Genomic DNA, 21115 nt, shown 5'->3' with positions numbered 1-21115 from the left:
CTGGCGGACGATGGCAGGGTTGCAGGCAGCATTATTTTGCAGGTAGCAAGGTTTTTCCAACAGCATGGGCGGCATTATTTCAACTACAAGGGCACCGTTAGGCTTATTTTGCCCCTATTTATAATTATTATAAATTGTTTTAAGTCTGTTTTTTCCACAGTTTATTCACTATTAGTTGATACTACAGAAGTTTTAAGTCTTTTAACTGTTTCGATGTTTTCATTTTGTTGAAAGTTTGAAACTTGAAACTTGAAACTTGCAGCCTTATATATGAATCTATGATGCTTTTCCTTCTCTCTTTTGATTCATTTGATTTCATCCTATGTTCCTATTCTAAGACTTTAGTATTCTTATATGATTCAAATTGTGCTATGTTTATGATGATTCGATTTGATGCTGATAGCTATGTTCTATGATTATTTGATGAATGGTATTGACTATTTTAAATTATGTTGCTATGATGAATGTGAAATTCATGAATATATTTAAAAATTCAGATATGTGTGTGTGTGTGTGTGTGTGTGTGTGTGTGTGTGTGTGTGTGTGTGTGTGTGGCCATTCCTTGTTCCGGCAACAAAAAATGTCCCAGAAGTCCCTTCCCTGTCCCCCATCCCCCATTCTGGAAACTTGGGGTAACATACGTTAAAAGGTACTTCCAGAATTGAACAATGAAGATCTGGTGTTTGCATATTTCCTGGTACAGTTATCTCCAGAAATTTTCCCCTGATTGGGGAAAAAAGACTATTGCCACACCAAACGACTCCTTCGTAGGCATTCAATTGATTGAACCACATTGTCTCACTGCCCATGACAAATCACACAAGACTAACATTGGTATAAGTTATCAAAAGAGCCTCTGCATCTATTGATTAGTTATAAATTATAATTTAATGTTTTCAATATAAGCCTCTGATTCAATTCCCAGAGTGCCAACACTTGCATGGAATAGATCATTAGACAGCTGCGTCACATACCTCTGCATATTTGATTTTTACATCCATTACAATTAACGAATAATAGATACACTGTCATTGAATTTGCAATGGCGACTAGTACCAATTTTACTTTACGGAAGGATAATTTTGCCCGCAAGTGTGTTGTCAAAGAACACTAAAGATTCATTGCTGAGAACCACAAATTCAATCTCTTTTTATCCATCTCTGCGACAGCGCCTACCATATTAGAGAGGATAGCAATTAACGAGCAGCCTAATTTATCTAGGGGCTACAGAGCAATCTACTACTAAATAGATATACCATCAATATCATTTGTCTAATATCGTTTGACACTCAAACTTCGTATACAGAGTTATCACATGAAAATCAAGCAAGATTTAAAATACTCACAGGAGCCTGTGAACAGAGTAGGCATTAAACGAATTAAAGATACAATCGGATGGAATGAAGTGAAACCTTCTTAAAAAATTCTCAGTTGAATTAAGGGAAAAACCGAGGTTTTCTGGATATATGCACCAAAAAAAAATCCAAATGGCTTTTGAAAGATGTGTTTCATTTGTGCAGGGTCCAACAACAGTGTGACCGTGGAGACCTCCTCGTCAGGAAGTCCTTGTTGGTACAATTCCAACATTATGGGTTCTTCATTGCGCTTAATTAGTGTCAATACCACTGGAAGCATGGCCTATCGATAACAGAAACATAGCCTATCCAAAACCAGAGGACGGAGGAGAGCAAGGGCTGATGTTCTGGATTTCACTATGATCTTTTTATTATGTATGAGCAACGGGGATATACTGATTGAAACAAAACACATTCGGTTGTTAGTCTTCTTTACTACAGGATTCTGCTGTTTGAATTTGTTTTGAAGCGCAATAAAGATTTATCCTTACTAAATTAAGCTACTTTAAAAAGGATATGGAAATACAGTCTTCAAAATGAATTAGTAAAGATAACTAATATAAAATCCAATTCCTGCTCTTTCAAACCATCAAATTGTCATCATTGAAATCGCTGCTCAAAAACCACCAAAATTTTCATTTGCAGACCACGATAAAGACGTTTCTGCTCGATTACACCAGTAACTATATCATCACTGAAACTACTGTAAAAAAAATCAAACGAGATGTTCTTTACAGGCAGAACAACTTACTGGGTTTGGTAGATATTATATTATTGTCTACTACTCAGTTGAACATTCATGTTACCCAGTCTAGTGGGTCAAGGAAAAATCAGCAATAACCTCCGCAATAACTCTAATAAGCAATACCATTCCTAGATTAAAACAATGTTCAGAAAGCTAACATAAACGTAAATATTCATAATTATATTTTCAGTTCTCACTCAATCAGCTAAATGATACTTATATCCGCATATTTCTATAGATTTATGAAGCGGATCAACTCATATTTAATGATTGTTAAAAGCTAACAAAATATACATATAATATGAGCCCGCAAGCAGTTCCAAATCATAGCCTATAAAAAAGTTTGGGCCAGCGACAAAAAAAGCCAGAGTCAAAACAAAAGTTGTCAACAAAATTATAATTCCGGAAAAAGTAGCGAGACGAACGAACGAGGAGGAACGGACGAGCGAACGCAAACAGGAACGTACTCTGTTTTCAAACCCTAGCTCCATCTCTGTGCGTTGCAATGCGCCTCAAGACTGAGGCGAGACTATTGGGGAGCAGTCCAAACGCAATAATGGAGGAGGAAAATGTTAATGCGGCAGAAGATCAACAGGAAAAACAACTAGAAAACAAAGGAGATACGAATTGTGTGGGTAAAGAGTTGGAGATTTCAGAGGAACAAAGGGACCAAAACTCTGGCGCGGACAAGGAACAAACTGACCAAAAGCCTGGTAAAGTTCTAGAAATTCAGCTTCCTGATGACGTTGTAGAAGTTATTGATGAATGCCAAAACAGAACTGTAATCTTGTTTTTTATCAAGGGTATCCCCTCTGAGGCAGATTTTTATAAATGGGCTCGTTATAACTGGGAAAGTCGGGGATGGGAGATTGAGGCTTTAAGAGGTTTAGGAAAAGGGTATGTCTCCTGTATGTTTAAATCAGCTGAACATGCTCAGGCTGTTTTACAGTATGGTACCTGGGTTATACGTGGACAAATCTGCTACCTGCAAGCCTGGACTTTTAATTTTCATCCTGAAGAGCCTTCTCGTTCCCACTACCCTATGTGGGTTGAATTGCCTTTTCTTAACTTAGCATTCCGACCATTTTTGAAAGACATTGTGTCTTATTTAGGCAGAGTCATCTGGTGCAAACATAACTAGGACAAGTTTTCAAGCCTAAGGGTGCATCCTAGAGCATGTGTGGAAGTTGATCTAAATAACCCTCTACCTGAAAACATTAAGTTATTTGGTCTTGGGTTTGAATTAGACCAGCCAATCGTTTATTTGAATAAGCGAAATGCATGTTTCTACTGTCGACAGGAAGGCCATTTGATTCGTGATTGTCCCATCAGGAAAAACAAAATGGCTCAAATGGCGCAGACCTCGCCACTCAGTAATCGTGTTCATCATCATGCTCCAGTTGCCACTAATAGTTCCCCTCCTTCCCCCATCCCTTCTACTCATTCTGATGTGTCTGATGAATCTGCCCCTTCATATAAAGACATTGTCATGTCAGATGGTTGGAGGGTTGTGAGGAAGAGGAAAGAACACCCAGTCTCTTCTCGCACCCCACCCACTCGTCCATCTCCGCGACTCATATCCTCCCCCCATGCCTCACCCTCTCCATCTTCTCCATCTTTGTCCAAACCATCTTCTTTGCCCTTGATTCATACTTCTCCCCAACCACTCTCTTCTGAGCCCCCACCTCTTCAAATTCGATCCAGATCCAGATCCCCTTCCGCCTCTCCAAGTCTAGACCTCAAAGAACATGATTTGTCCCTTAACAATAGTTTTAGTGTGCTGGCCCAAGGTGATGTCTCTCCCCTATCTCATGAAACTTAAGTTATTGTCTTGGAATGTCAGAGGGATTTCTCTCCCTCATCGCAAATATAAAGTTAAAGAGATGGTGATCAAGTGGAGACCTGATGTTGTCTTTCTCCAAGAGGTCAAAATCAATGATATTAGACTTAATGCTTCTTTACATAATATATGGAAATATGCCACATTTCTCCATACGGCTCATTTGGATGGCAAAGGTGGTGCTGTCATTGGGATGGCTCCTTGGGTTTCAAACTATATCATTGACAAAGGAGAAGATCCCTCCCATAGTTGTGCTTGGGCCCTTATGCTTATTAATGGACAGCTTATAGGATTTTGTTCTATTTATGCCTCCAATCTTGTTAAAGAGAGAATTTTCTCTATGGGACTGGTTGGCTAATAATTTACCCAATGCTGATTGGATTTTAGGAGGAGACTTTAAAATGGTTGAATACTCTCAGGACGCAGCTGGAATAGTTTTTTAAAACTTAGCAGAGATGAGTTTGATAGCTGGGTGTTCTGTCGTAACTCCATTGGTGTAATTGACCCCATTCATGACAAATTTGCTAGCCATTCAGAGAACTGGTATACCTGGTCCAACTGCAGAATGGGAGATAGTAGAAAATTAAGTAGGTTGGACAGGTTTTATATTTCCTCTAGTCTCTCGCTGATTTATGATCCGTCGAGGATTTGTGTTCAAGTGGATCAGTCTTCTACTCTTTTTGATCATTTCCCTATTGTATGCAGCATTAGTTTCTCTCAAAATTTAACTTCAGAGAGTTCCCTCCCTTTCAAACTAAATGTTTCTCATTTAAAGAATCCTACTTGCCTTGCTGCCCTTGAGGAGATTTGGAATTCTATCCCTAAACCCAAAGAAGGAGATTCTTGGATTGATTGGTGGTGTCTTGCCATTTCTCAATGCACTAATTTCCTTCGATCTTTTGGAAAAAAAATGGCCTAGCAGCGGAAGCGTAAAGAAAGATCTCTCCAAGGTAAACTTGTGCATGCAAGAAAACTCCTTAGTGCTGATCCCAATAACATAAACCTTCAATCTGTTATTGCTGGTACTGAAAACCAATTGCGCAAGATGGACAATTATAAAGGTCAGGGAGCAAAAATCAGATCTAGATTACATTGGATAAAAGAAGGTAATAAGGGTACACAATATTTCTTTAACTATCTCAATTATAAACACAAAAAGGAAAAGATTGGTGCCATTAAAGACAAATCCGGTTCTTTTCTTACTGACCCGGCTGAAATATGCGAAGCTTTTAAATATTTTTATGAACATCTATTCAAAGATGATCAATGGCCAAACATTCAAGAGGCTCTAGAAGATATTGTTAAAGTTCACATACCTCAGCATATAGCTGCTGATTACAGCAGATATCTTGATAGATTCCTTACATTGGAAGAGCTGGAAAATGCTCTTTTTAATATGGCTCCTTATAAATGTCCGGGCAGCGATGGGCTTCCTATGGAGTTTTACAAAGCAATGTGGAAACACATCAAAGAAGATTTTTATTACTTGTACCTAGAAGCCTTTGAGAGAGGATCCTTGTGTCCCGTTATTAATGGTGGTATAATCAAACTTCTGCCCAAGGGGAAAAATGAAGATTCTATTTCAGGTTGGCGTCCCATTACACTTCTGAATACTTCCTACAAAATTATTGCAAAAGTTGTTGCTAATAGGATTAAACCGGTGGTGCAAGAAATTGTTCGACCTGAACAAACTGGTTTTATTGCTGGTAGATATATTCTTGATAATTTGATTTTAGCATGGGAAACATGCGAATGGGCCCAACAAACGTGTCAAAATGCTATTCTTGTCAAACTCGACTTTGATAAAGCTTATGATAGAATCCAGTGGAATTTTATTTTGAGCATGCTCAAATGGTTGGGGTTTGGCCCTAAAGTTCAAGCTCATGTTCGTATGTTATTTCAAGATGCTAACTCTCGAATCATTATCAATAATATGATGACTGATCCTTTTCCTCTTCAACGATCTATTCGTCAAGGATGTCCTCTTGCCCCTTACCTTTATGTTCTAACTGATGATGCATTAGGCTATATGTCGCAAGGTGCAAGAAAGCTGAAACTTATCTCAGGTGTTTCTATTCCCCAAAGTTCTGTTGTTATTAACTCACATTATGCTGATGACAGCTTATTATTTTTACAAAACTCTGAGCAAGAGATCTCTAATACTTTGGACGTTTTAGAGATATATTGTGTTGTCTCTGGCTCTAAGCTAGCTCATGAAAAAACAGAATTTTTGATGATTCGAGATGGGCATATTCCCCATTGGATTCCACGTGACTGGAAGCATATTAAGCACGGTGAAATTATGAGATATCTTAGGATTCCCTTTGGTCTAGGAGTCACTCTTTCTGATATGTGGACTTGGTATCTTAATAGAGTCAAATCCAAACTTTTTAATTGGGGTAATAAATTTCTGTCTCTTGCTAGGAAAATCCAAGTTGCTAATAAGATTTTTTTGGCCACGCATGTTTATTATTCATCCAACTGGATGCCCTCCAACAAAGGTTATGAGGAATTAATAAAAATCATTAGACGTTTTTTATGGACTAAATGGGATGGCGGTAAGGGGTTTATATCTACATCTTGGTCTCATTGCATACAACCAAAGCATAAAGGAGGCTTGGGATTAATTGACCCGAAAACCCAAGGGTTTTGTTTGGCAGCGAAATGGATTATTAGAGTTGCTAAAGGGGATGAACCTTGGAAAGTCCTAGTTCGGAATAGGATTTTTCTTGCTACAGTTAGAGGAAAATGGCAAGGAGTGGGGTGGCTGGACAAGTTACTTCATGCTCCCTTCTTGTCTATTAAGGCTTCACCTTCTCTCCAGTCAATTTGGAAAGCTTGGCAAAGGGTCAGCCATCTTTTAAAATGGAGAGATGGCTCTCTCCTGTAGACACCTAAAAACCTTTAGAAAATAAAGTATTTTTATTTTCTGAAAAATTCCTGATGACATCATCATTTATTAATTAATTATTTATTTAATTAATTTATTTATTTTTATGCCATTAAATCTTTTTATCTTAATTAAAAATATTTAATTAAAGAATCCCTCCCAAAAATGTTTAAATCTTATTTAAACATTATTTCCTTATTTATTAATTATTTAATTAATAAATTGACCAAAAAACTCAAAATAAATAAATAAATAAATTTTTGCTCAAAACTTGGCCAATTTCCTTAAGACCACTAACCTCTTCCAAAATCTTCTAATCCTTCTTTAATTTTGATTAAAGGCTAATCCCATCATTTCCTACCCCTAATCCCAACTCAAAATATTTAATTAAAATTAAATATTAATTCTCATGTTTATTAAAAAAGTTTTAATAAATATCTCCTCAACCCAAACCCTTGAAATAAATAAAACTTTATTTATTTCCTAAAAATCTAATTTATCCTCATCCTAAGAAGTTCTGGACTCTTCTAGAAAGTCTTCATCCTCATCCTAGGAAGTTCTAGACTATTCTAGAAAGTCTTTATCCTCATCCAAAGTCTAGACTCTTCTAGAAGATGTCTTTAAACCTAATCCTAATCCCCTCCTAACCTTGTCACATTCTCTAAACATGGGTTAAAACTTACTAACCCAAGCCAAAGTAAACAAATATCTCCTCCTTCACCCACCCTCATTAAATGCCATCCACTTGCCTATCCCTAAGCTAATCCTAAACCATCCTAATCCATCCTCTAATCATTTGCACAATCCTAAGCAAGCTTAAAACCCTCCTAATCAAGCCCAAGTCGAAATTGCTCTCATCTCCCTCAAAATATCTCAACCATAAAACTTTATGAAGCCCACTAGGCCATAAATGACTCTTCCAAACTTTTTTATTGCTCATACAAGCCATTATGAGGGTCTTTATGAAGATTTTATCCCTTGAGCCCCCTTTGTTGACTCATCCTTCCCCTTTCCTCAATCCTCTCACCCTGTGACATGTGTCACTCCCTGATTGGCTGTAAGGAGGCACAATCCATGTGCTCTCCTCTCATGCAATCTGAGCCCTCCATGAGCTTTTTCCCATCCTTGCATCTTAGCCCTCAATCCCTCAAGCCTCTTGCCTATAAATTGGATCCTTCCCCTTTGCAAAATAACACAATTCATGAAGTAAAGTCATAATGCCATTTTAAGAAGCCATTTTACATCAAAACCATACACTCACACCCAAATTCCAACTCCATTTGAAGCCCTTTTTGAAGCATAAGCTTGAGCATACATCCTATCTATTTAGACAAAGCTACTCAACAAGAGAGCTTCTTATTGAGAGAGCCCATTAATGGCTCATATTCTCAATTAAGAGCTCATCTTAGTCTATCTTGAAGTTTATGAATTTTGTTTAGTTTGTAGAAGCTTTATTTAAATTTGATTTCTATTAGCATACTAACATTGCTCATATACATTTTGGCACGCCCGGTGGGACCAAAATCTCATGAAAACTAAGAATCCTAAATGGTTGCCAAAAATTGTCCTGAAAGTTTTGTTATTTGTTCCAAACATATGTCTTGTTGCAAAATCTTGAATGTTTCTTAGGTTTTTCATGCATCAAAACAACCTAGGAATATCATTTTTGGGCTTAAAACATGCAAACTAGAACACAAAATCTTGAATGAAAACCAAAGTCCAAAGAGTCATTTTCACTTTTGAGTCCAAAACAATCTTGAATGATCTAAGGTTAAAACAAAGCACTTCAAAGTTCTTAAAACAACACACAAAATCTCAATCTTGAATGCTCAAAGGAAAAAACTTGAATGTTTAATCACTTATCTTTGAATGCATGTTGCTAAAATCACTCTTGAGTGCCATGGATTAAAATCAAGTTTGTTTTTTTTTATGAATGCATGATTAAAACAACAAATCCAATCTTGAATGCCATAGATCAAATAATCATCTTTTGGAGCATAAAAAGGATCTACATTTTTGTAATCTTTTAAGTTATAAAAACAAATAAAAACGCTTTGAGTGAGTTTGTCGTTGGACTCACCCTCTTTAATCACCCATCAATTTAACCATTGATTGCAATCTTAGCGCCATCTATGGGGATGGGTCCACCTAAGAGGGTGTTAAGTGCTCCATACAAATCAAACTCCACTCACTTGGGTTTTTAGTAGTTTTTCTAAGTTAGAAAATTCCTTGAATGCGCATTAGTCTCGCTAACACTTCATTTGGGCATAAAAATTGAACAACTCTTGACGTTGAGGGCCTCCGGGCACGCGCTTGACAAATCGAGTTTCACCTATCTTTGTTTTGGGCTTAAAACAAACTCACACTCAATCTTGAATGCCTAAACAATCAATGAACATCGCATGGTTTTGACGCATTTTCAATGATGCTCGCATTTCTTATGTTGACGATCTCTCGACTTCCATTATGCTGACGATGCTGTCAAATTGGAATGAACATTGTATGCCATAATCACAAGTGTCTTCAATCATAGCTTACAAAATCTAAATCATCAATTGGAATAAATACGTGTCTTTTAAAGCCCAAGATCATGTATGTGGTCTTGTTTTACACTTTTTAGGAGGCCTGCTTGGGGATTTCATCACCACTTGAGACGACCTCAACTCCAGCATTCCGACGGAGTATAAAAATCGGGAGGTGAATCCAAAGACACCTCTCTTGGAATCAAGATTTCGTCACTTAGGCTAAGCCTCAAGGAACTTTATACCCTTGAGAAGTGAAAGAGGAGAAGTGGGTTACCGCTCCTCTCGGCTGTGTGACATCTTTTTGGTTTCATCTACGGATTTGGGCCTCATGTACCTTGCGTATATCGAGGACTCCCTAGCTATAACAAATTTCATCCTTGTAGAAAGCTTCCTAGGATGTTGGTGTGTTTGACGTGCTTGCTCCAAAATTTTGTCTGCTTGTTTGTTGATAGCTTTTGAATGAATGTTTGCCAACTTTGGTCAAAATCCCAAAAAAGCAGAAACCTCCCAGCTAAAGGCATACTTAGCACAGTCACTGCCTCATCAAAAAATCATCCAAGCTCCCCCGCTGCAACCGAATCTATCTAGTTCCTTGCTTTAGAACAATCCCAAATCCAAAGTCTCTCCAAATCATCCCCCCCAGCCAGCTAGCAACCCAATCCAAAATCACACCCAAGCCTTTAGAGAGTTGTTGTCATTCTGCTAGAATTTGCTATCCAATCAATCCGACCAATCAACCAATCTCACCAAGGTTATCCCTCTGACAGAGCATTGTCTAGGGTAATCCAGCTTTGTCACTTATATCCCTCATCACCTTGAGCTAAAGGTTGGGATCCACAAGTGGTCAATCTCGTGTCATGCCCATAGGATCATTAGTCTATCCTCAAGTTGACACAGCCACCAGCAAATCCAGCGCATAGGAAAGCAAAACTCTCACTTTTTGACGGCATGCCCTTGAAGTCTTCCATCCACAGGAAAGCCAAAAATCTCCAGCCAATCCTCCTTAGGTCTGTCATACAGCTTTGACTCTCCCTAGGAAATCCTTCATTAGCCAATCCAAAATCTGCGTTTAATCCAAATCCAACCATGAGCTTCCGTGTTCATCCATATGCAAGACCCCATCCCCATCCGACTCATCATCAAAACATGAAATCCCAAACCTATCATGATGTGTTCGGTCGTATTTTCCTTGCTCCCGCAACCTCCTATTCCAATGATGATGAAAATCTTGTTGGCTATGATGAGTATATTGAAAGCCTTAAAAACATTCCCCCAAGCATCCCCCAAAATCCACATATTCTTCCAAACTATCTAGTCATGCCATCTGATATCCCAGCTTCTCCTCCATCACCCAATCAAACAAGCTTCCAATCTTCCACCCCCATCACACTAGCTATTCCTGTCAATCCACCTCCACCTCCGACACACGAGTCTCCAAGGAATCTCCTAGAGGAAATACAAGAAAAGCCGCCTCCAATAGTCGATAAGCCATGTCATCTAATCCAACCATGTGAAGTAGTCAGTGATGAAGCTTCCCCATCTATAATATCACCTCCATCTCCCATAGCAACCATCCCCATACCATCCATCAAATTGCTTAAAATCCTTCCACTTCCCACAAGCGTCAAAATCCCAACACCTGTCAAATCCCTCCAAATCCTATCTACATCACCTCCAAGCATTTCCCAAATCTCCCATAATGACCCTTATGCATCCATCTTCTACTCACCCATCTCCACTACTGAATCTCCCATCTATCCATCCGCTGCCTTTAAAGAGTCCATCCCTTCACCTCCTATCGCACCATCCACTCCAAACCAATCCTATCAAGATCCTGCCCAAAAGCATGTTGACATCCCCCAAAGCATAAATGAAGATATCATCGTACCATGTCTTCCATCCATATTGCAGTCACTATCCCCTCCATCTCCAAAACCTCAAGCCATACCTCCTCTACTGCAAGATATCTTTTCATCCCATCAGCTAAATCATGATCCTATCCTACCATCTCCTCCACTCCATGCTTCCATCTTACCACCTATCCAAGCTATTTCACCATCTATAATATACCCTCTTGGTTCACTTACATTCATCCATAGTGGCCTCCTCTCAGCAGAAGAATTAAGAATAATATCTCCTTATTGCAGTACATCTGATAAAGCACTTCCACCATTTTCTGCAAGCAAAAAGTATCCTCAGCTAGTTCAAATGCTCAATCGATGGCATTATCAAGGTCAAGGTTTAGGACCACAAGAGCAAGGAATAAGAAAGCCTATTATTGCACAAAAAAATCTAGGATTTGATGGTCTTGGATATGTATCCAAAGGCTCACCATCTAAAGGTGTTGGTACACCACACCCCCAAACCAAGCCTATCTCCAAACCCCCCATGCCAGCCTCCCATCACTCCTTCAAAAAATCTTATGTCATCCCCCCTCCACCATCTTTGCAAACTAAAACAACCTACCATATCCCCCCTTCATCCGCTAAATCCATTTTGGGTCCCTATGTCCCAAAATCTACCATCCTCCATCCTCCTATCAGCCATCATTCAAATCCTATTCCCTCCATTCCTATGCAAGATCAGCAAAGGCACATATCGAGGCACATCATCCATCATTATCCCCCTACATGCTCTCCCATATCCTCTCCATCTCACAAAGCTTCTCCTAACCATCTTCCCAAAGCTTACCACAGCAATGTAAATGCCAACTTCAAAATGCATAAAGCTAAAAATCCACATCCTAGGCAATCATATCTCTATTCTAAAAAACATACTCCAAAAAGGCAAAATCCAATCAAAGAATGCAAAACAATGCAAAAGCCTATGAAAAGAAAATCCAAAACCATGCGAATCCCAAAGAAAAAAGTTGAAACCCAATGCATAATGGCATCCACCATTGCTAATCCTCCATCCAATGACTCATGTCCCCCATCTCCTAACTCCATCTTGGGTGCCTATATCCCCAAGCACACTTCCACAAATCCTCCATCACGCCCGCATCTACCATCTATCCCCCATATGCTCTTTTCACACTCGTCCCAACATGTGCCAATGTTGCTCTTGCAAGCATCCCCATCTCATGCTCCTTTCTAACCTTTTCATCCCTCCATCTCCTACCGTCAATCCCATCTAATCCAATCTATTGCATAAATCACACATCTGGTGTACCAACAACTAGCAACAAAATTGAACATTCCAACAGCCAGTGAAAATCCCAAAAAAGCCAAAATAGCTGATGGAAGCCAAAATCATTCCAGCTAAGTCCAAAGTCAAAAAGTCAAAAAAAATAGTAAAGAGAAATAAGCGTCCAATGGTGAAAACTTGGCAATTCAAGCGCCTTGGATAGGTACCTTGGTGAAAACCTGGTAATTCAGGCGCCTTGTGTACTAAGACTAATCCATTATCTATCACTATCCTATCCCTCATCCATTCACCCACCATCCCATAAAACACCTGCTTGTTCCCTTGGTGTTCCAACCAAATATCCAAAATCTAATGGAGCTTGTAAATACCTCCTGTACAGCTTGTAAAATCTTGTACCTCAGCTTGTAAAATCTTGTACCAAAGCTTGTATTATACCTTGTAAATCTTGTACCATACCTTGTATATCCGAATCTTGTTCAAAGTTTGTACCATATTCCAGCCTGTAAATAATCTTGTATCCTAGCTTGTATACTATCACATGCACACACAAAATCCCATTTTCACTTAAGCTTTTCGCAAACCATCTACCTATCCACCTATCACCTATTATAGACATCCCATCCTTCAGAAACATTTCCATCTCACAAAAACCAAAACATGAACAAACTTGTACATTTGTAACATATCTTGATCCATCAGCTTGTACATCTTCTTTAGCTTAGTACCATTGTATCTATCCAGCGTTCGTGTCAGTTCGTCCTTGATCAGCATCTTGCACCCATCGCACATCTTGGTTAGCTATTCCAATGCATCCTTTAGCTAGATTTCCTGTCACCAAAGTGTTATCTTTCTTAGTTCAGCTTGTTAGACGCATCACTCATCCAAATCCACCAGCTTAGGTGCTCTCCGATAGGTCCTTGCAGGATATAGCTTTCCTCATGTCTGATCTTGGTCTGTTAGTACCTCGTCCTACCCATCTCGTTGGCAAACGGTTCTCTTTTGGATTTTCGCTTTCTTTTGATTTGGAATCTTCCCTTTTGGGTCTTGAAGTATCTTTTCCAAGCAATCTTTTTGTTCCCTCCTCAAGGTTGCCACGATCTTCCATATCATGGTATGCTGCGAATGGGGCACTCTGAGCGTACGGTTTTGATCAAGTCTTTCGTTTGTTTCTTTTTTGCTTGTGGGTTACCCAGTGTCGGTTCCACTCTGATTCTTTCGAGATTCATGTGTGATGCTGGGGCAATCCTTGCGTGTTTGTTTTGAGTCAGTCCATCAGTCCTCTGGACAGTTGGTGAAAAGGCCTTGATGTTTTTGGTAACCTTGGCAATTAACCAACAGTCCTATAGCAAATCTAGTGCTCAACTACATGGTGGTACTTCTCTTTGAAGTATCCCCCCGCTCAAAAAGCTTCAATGGTTTTCCTTCATCTCCATTATCCCCCATCCATATCTAGCATCCGTCTCTCCTACCTCAGCTTATGCATCAATATCTCTTTGAATCACTCCTCACCTTTAGCTTTAGGGATCCACAATCCTAGTCTTAGGAATCCACCAATCCAAATCAATCTACCAAGCCTCATCTTTCGAGATCCACAATCCTAGTCCTAGGGATCTCCGAAACCCATCTTCCACCAATCTGACTCTTTGAAATCCTCTTGCATCAGCTTTTTAGTCCCCTCATCCATCTCCCCATCCTGGATTCCTTTTATAGTGCTCCGCTCCTTCATCCTCTGCAATCCTTGAGATCTTAAGCTTGCTTCCTCTTGTGCCTCTGATTCTCCCTTTATCATTCTCCCGTAGTGAGAGTTTGATTTAACTAAACCTCTTCTCTTAAGCCAATCTGAGTCTTCTTGCTCATCTCGGATTCTTGTACTTTTCAAAAAGCCATCGAGCCTCGCTTTCTCTCCCCGCCGCCTTCTTGAGAGGGCATCTCACAGTCCATTCTCTCCTCTTCTGCTCTAGCCTTGGGCATCTTATTTTCTTATCTTTGATGCCATGCCACTTGCGGCATCACATCAAAAAGGGGCAAAATGTAGACACCTAAAAACCTTTAGAAAATAAAGTATTTTTATTTTTTGAAAAAAATTTTATGACATCATCATTTATTAATTAATTATTTATTTAATTAATTTATTTATTTTTATGCCATTAAATCCCTTTATCTTAATTAAAAATATTTAATTAAAGAATCCCTCCCAAAAATGTTTAAATCTTATTTAAACATTATTTCCTTATTTATTAATTATTTAATTAATAAATTGACCAAAAAATCCAAAATAAATAAATAAATAAAATTTTGCCCAAAACTTGGCCAATTTCCTTAAGACCACTAACCTCTTCCAAAATCTTCTAATCCTTCTTTAATTTTGATTAAAGGCTAATCCCATCATTTCCTACCCCTAATCCCAACTCAAAATATTTAATTAAGATTAAATATTAATCCTCATGTTTATTAAAAAAGTTTTAATAAATATCTCCTCAACCCAAACCCTTGAAATAAATAAAACTTTATTTATTTCCTAAAAATCTAATTTATCCTCATCCTAAGAAGTTTTAGACTCTTCTAGAAAGTCTTCATCCTCATCTTAGGAAGTTCTAGACTATTCTAGAAAGTCTTTATCCTCATCCAAATTCTAGACTCTTCTAGAAGATGTCTTTAAACCTAATCCTAATCCCCTCCTAACCTTGTCACATTCTCTAAACATGGGTTAAAACTTACTAACCCAAGCCAAAGTTAACAAATATCTCCTCCTTCACCCACCTTCATTAAATGCCATCCACTTGCCTATCCCTAAGCTAATCCTAAACCATCCTAATTCATCCTCTAATCATTTGCACAATCCTAAGCAAGCTTAAAACCCTCCTAATCAAGCCCAAGTCGAAATTGCTCTCATCTCCCTCAAAATATCTCAACCATAAAACTTTATGAAGCCCACTAGGCCATAAATGACTCTTCCAAGCCTTTTTATTGCTCTTACAAGCCATTATGAGGGTCTTTATGAAAATTTTATCCCTTGAGCCTCCTTTGTTGACTCATCCTTCCTCTTTCCTCCATCCTCTCACCCTGTGACATGTGTCACTCTCTGATTGGTTGTAAGGAAGCACAATCCATGTGCTCTCCTCTCATGCAATCTGAGCCCTCCATGAGCTTTTTCCCATCCTTGCATCTTAGCCCTCAATCCCTCAAGCCTTTTGCCTATAAATTGAATCTTTCCCCTTTGCAAAATAACACAATTCATGAAGTAAAGTCATAATGCCATTTTAAGAAGCCATTTTATATCAAAACCATACACTCACACCCAAATTCCAACTCCATTTGAAGCCTTTTTTGAAGCATAAGCTTGAGCATACATCCTATCTATTTAGACAAAGCTACTCAACAAGAGAGTTTCTTATTGAGAGAGCCCATTAATGGCTCATATTCTCAATTAAGAGCTCATCTTAGTCTATCTTGAAGCTTATGAATTTTGTTTAGTTTGTAGAAACTTTATTTAAATTTGGTTTCTATTAGCATACTAACATTGCTCATATACATCTCCAACATGGTTTTAGCTTTTCCACTTCTTCTATTTGGTAGAACAGACATATATTGTATCATGATCAGCCTTTGGCCTTGAGTTTTCCTAAATTATCTTATTTGCTGTCCAAAAAAGGTATTAACACGGTGGGAGATCTTTGGGACTTCAATATTTTAGATTGGCTGCCATGGGATGTCATTAGAGCCCAATTTAATCTAAACAATAAATACAAATCATTTTTTATCTTTGTGAAATCTCTAGTGCCTCCAGAATTGTCTATGAAATTGTGTACCCCTATTCAATGCAATTTCTTCAAAGACTGGCTATGGCTTTCAGCATTTCCTTTCTTGTCTTTTCCTCTGAAGAAAATTAATTTACAGCTGCTGCCTAATCTTCCCATGAAGTCTCGGTTGAACAGCAAATGGAATTGTAAATTTACTGAAAAGTTCTGGGCAAAACTCTCAGCTAAAATTTGGAAGTCAAAGATTAACACGGAGGCACAAATAATGGCTTGGAAGATATTACATCACAAGTTACCAGTTGGTAGCAGGCTAAAATATATCATGGTTAATCGGAAATCCCATTAATTGTCCTTTTTGCAAGAAATTTGAAGACATGTATCACATCTTTTGGGGCTGTTCTTTTGCGAAGAAGTTATGGAACTCTGTTTTTCATTGTCTTCCTGCTATCTTTTGGCATTACCTAAACTGGAAGGAGGCTTTACTTGGAGTTGGGCTTCGAAACAATGTCATTGCTGAAAGTGTTCGACAAACCATCTTATTGCACATCTGGAGAGTCCGGTGCAAAGCAACTTTTGATAATTCCTATGATCATCAGGAATTTGCTTTTCTAAAACTTTATTCAGACATATTTTATTGTCTTGCTTCTATTTTCTCTCAATTGCAGGCGGATTCCAGGAAGAGTACCACGATAACATATCAGGTCCAATGTATCCAGCACCAAGTAATTCAGCTAATCAAGAATCAGCAAAATGGTGTGCTTCATAGTCTACAGCCTCTTATCCGAATTCTGATAAATTGTATTTGAAATTGTGCTCTCTTCTCTATGTACCCCTGTGGGTTGTTTTGCCTCTTGTTTCTCCACTGTAATGTTGTCTTCATTCTTTCGAGCAGTTTTCCGTCATCTGCTCTTTTTACCTTTGTAATTTGCATTATTTCAATATTAAAAAAAAAAAAATTATAATTCCGAAAGCTTTTGACAGCAACCCCATTCCTCCAGTACGAAATACTGTTTTACTGGTCAACCGTTGAACATTACTCAGAAATATACTATGAGTCTGATTGTTCGCAAGTAACATTTTTCTTAACATATTAGCTTAGAGCTATAATTCAACTAACCCATTATTTTTTTTCTAAAAATATATGAAGTGAATCAGCTTATTATGATTACTGAAAATCAATCAAACAGGGTATTCTTGATTTCAGCACAGACTCAAACAAAAGTTCAAAAAGGTAAAAATCATAAGATGGTGGAAAGTGAAACAAGCACAAACCGATATTCAGACATTGGATTCCTCGCTGAGGCTTATCACCCCTTTCAGGCCTTGAAACCTTGTTGAAGTTGAGCTTCCATGCATTCTCTGCTAGTTGATCAGCATAGTTCGAATCCTCACTTGCCTTTTCTAGGGCTGATCGATCACAGTGGATGGAGTGTTTACTTGTTTTTCCCATGGCTGATGGACCAGCACAGAAACCACTCTCAACTTGAGTAGAACAGAGCAAGTCCCCATTTGTCATTTCCATGGCTGGTTGGGCCACCTCAACCTGACCAGCATGGGGTAAATCCCCATTTCCTACTGCCATGGCAGATTGGAAAGATAACCCAATATGATTATGAGGAAGTCTGAAATATGGGAAAGTAAGATTGTTTCAGAATTCCGCCTCTGTTCTGTCAAATAATCGAGGCGCGTCTGTATTTTTAAACATGGTGTAGCCATGTAAGGTGAGTAAAGCATTGAACATCGTTGCACAACATTGTTTCTTTCTGTTACTGTCCTTACAAAATCTTTCTGACCACAAGTGCCGAAAACGACACATTTTCTCCTCGTAATCCTGGTAACTACTTCGTTAAGGTTTTGCCTCCGCCGAAGCTCAATCATCAGTAAGAGTGAGGAAGACAACAATTACGTCCATAAGCGCCGAAAGACATATATTCCTGTGAACGTTGTTGTAATCATAATAATAAAAATACGATTTCTTGTCTTGTTGCAATATTAACAAGCGTCAAGTTCCTGCCAAAAGTTTATTTGTAATTTTAATCTTTTATGATTTTAAAGTATGATTGCTTGTATTCTATTGACTAAAATATTATTTATACAAGTCTTAAGAAACATGGTTGTCTATGCATTTGAAAGATTTTTTTTTTTTTTAAATATGTAATTATAGTTAAGAAGGTATTGACAAGGACAAATAAAATCATTTTTTACAAGTATCTTTAGTTGTCAAAGAGTATATTATTTGTGTAATTTTACTTTCTCAATTTTGTTGATTTCTGATTCACGACAGATACATTGCCAAATGTGGAAAGATATTAGTCAAATTTGTATAAGTTGGAATTTGATTCACATTGGTCCAATCTTGTAGATGATTTTGACAATTTAACTGATATTAGATCAAAAATGTAAAGTGGCTTTGAGCTTTGACAATGAACAATCCACATTAGAATATCTTCGTGGTATGTGGTATTTGCGATGTGGGGAAAAAATGCATCAATAATTTTGTCTTTGTACTTCAAAGTGAAACTTACTTTGACATCATTTTCATCAATTCTCACTCTCAAAATTTAAATTGTTGACTTTATAGTGTTGTATCTTTAGATTCTCCATCTCATCTTTCAATTATTTTTTCTTTTGTATGTCTTTGTTTTCATATGTATATTGATGCATGTCATTATAAATATTTGTTTTAAATGAAATAAAATTTTAAGATTATTAATTAATATGTATTGTAATAAATTGGATCCTCGTCTCCAGGTGCTAGCTGGGTTGTATGTATTGTGATAAATTTTTGTTTCTATAAATATTTTTTTTGGTACTAATAAAACGTCTCATCTTTTTAAAATTTTATAATAACATTAAACATTATTAATTTATCTAATGCCAAACTTTTATATTCAAAATATTATTCAATTAGATGTTTTAAAGCTTAAAATTATTAAACACGATTTCTTCATTTTCTTTGTATATAAGTTTGCAATTTATTATCTTAATCTACCCTCTAGATTGCTATACTAATCATGCAGGAGACTGAAGCAATGCATATGATAATTGTTTATGTATTTTAATTTTAAATTTAACCAATACTTAGCATTTTAAGTTTGTGTGGGTTTTTGTTAAAGGGAAGACCTACAATGCTTCTTTCCTCACAAGATTTAAAGATGAATCTTGCATTATTATTATTATTTTATTTTATTTCTAATAATTTGAGTGATGGTTAATTGATGTGACTTCAAGCTGTAGTGGCATGTTGCTTCTGGAAATAGTGTAATGTGACTCTTTTTCTTTTCAGTTAAGGCATCTCCATGTCATATTAATTAAAAACTAGTTTTTTTGAGGCAAGGAGTTTAAAACTGTATTGTGAAAACTAAATTTTAGATTTTTGTACAATTTTAAATAAATTTGATTCTCATCATCTTCTTTTACAATATTGTAAAAATATTAAAAACTGAATGAAAACCTAATGAATTTTAAGTTAATTTATGTTTACATAATAATATCTTTCATGTGAAAATAATCAAAACTAAATGACATTGTGTTCTTAAACTAAAACATAACTCAATCATAATAAAATAGAAAAAAGAAAATAATTTATAATTAACATTGTACAAATTTAATGAAGAAAAATATAATTTGACTAATCATATTTTAACAAGATTACAAACTAAAATTGGCTTAAACGAGTAACAAGAATGTTTCAGACTTTGTCTTCACTCCTCAAATCTTCTACGCTCGAAGGGGGGGATTGTCATGACAGTAACATCCACAAAATAATCTATAAATTTTTAGAATGTGCAGGGTATTCCAAATTATTTATGAAATATTTTTTTAGTAATGACCCTAAGTGCACAAGAATTCCATGAGGATTGACTCTTCTATACACTTTAGAAATTTTTAATGTTTTGTTGAAACCTAGCCAATGAATTAAATTTTAAATTCTTGGGACAATTACTTCTGTTGGCAAATAATTTCTTTATTGAATATGACACATAGGAATCTATCATTTTACCTTGGTTATTTGCAGCTTTAGACAAATACTTTTAACAGAAATCAATTGTACAACTTGAATCAGTTGTCGAGGAGTTACAAGGTTTAAAAATTTATAGACTTATTATAAATCGATGATTCCTACAATGAAGGATTTGTCAGCCAGTTATAGATGCTTCTGCGATGAATGATTAGGTGCTCTTTCAATTAGATAGCATATATCATAGTGTGCCTGTAGCTATGTACACTTCTCGTTGTACACCTACAATGGACCTTTGCATCTCGTACGCTTACTTAATTTTTAACAAATACTGAATCAACATATTGAGAATTTACATTGGCCTTCCCAATGCCAACAATAATTACTTGAGGAGATTGCAGTTCCCCTAAAATTGGTTATTATCAAAGTTAGAATTCAAGAATAAAGTCCAATGCTAATGTATAACAATAGTATCTAGGAATTTTTTTAATTCTTTAATTCGTATATATGTATACAGGCAAAAAATTTGGATCCAATATTATTGCTTCCATTTCATTTCTGTTTTTAATAACACTTGTTATAAACATGATGTGTTAACATTTTATAGTCATGATATGTGTCACTTTGTATGGCAACTTATCCTTTGTTTGAGAGTGGATGATGACATTCCTTGCACTAGAATATAGTTAATTATGATATTAAAAGGCCCAATTAATCGAAAGCCAAGAGAGAAAAGATAACATGAGTGACTAGAAAAAAAATACTCGTAATGTATTTCTGTAGTATTGGAAATATTCATTGAAGGCAGATTAAAAGAAGATAATAGTGACTTGGATAGATTGTCAACAATAGATGACAATGAAATATGCTTACCAAATCTAAGAACTGAAATCG

General features: G+C 36.9%; 1 protein-coding gene across 1 annotated transcript in view; it reads right to left on the bottom strand.

Annotated features, from left to right (window-relative positions):
• LOC149580164 (metal tolerance protein 11-like) overlaps nt 1–18038 on the bottom strand; it is a 98345-nt gene extending 80307 nt beyond the window's left edge. The window contains exon 1 of the mRNA XM_089789853.1: nt 17533–18038. Within this exon, the coding sequence (XP_089645979.1) occupies nt 17533–17842 (310 nt within the window). The 5' untranslated portion in view covers nt 17843–18038. The remainder of the gene's footprint in view (nt 1–17532) is intronic.
• Nucleotides 18039–21115: the final 3077 nt, after the last annotated feature.

This window comes from Cupressus sempervirens, chromosome 1 (genome assembly GCF_028749045.1).
Source record: "Cupressus sempervirens isolate cs-2001-9-10 chromosome 1, ASM2874904v1, whole genome shotgun sequence".
NCBI lineage: Eukaryota > Viridiplantae > Streptophyta > Pinopsida > Cupressales > Cupressaceae > Cupressus > Cupressus sempervirens.
Note: the sequence above shows the minus strand (reverse complement) of the source record. Positions and strands in the feature narration are given on the sequence as shown.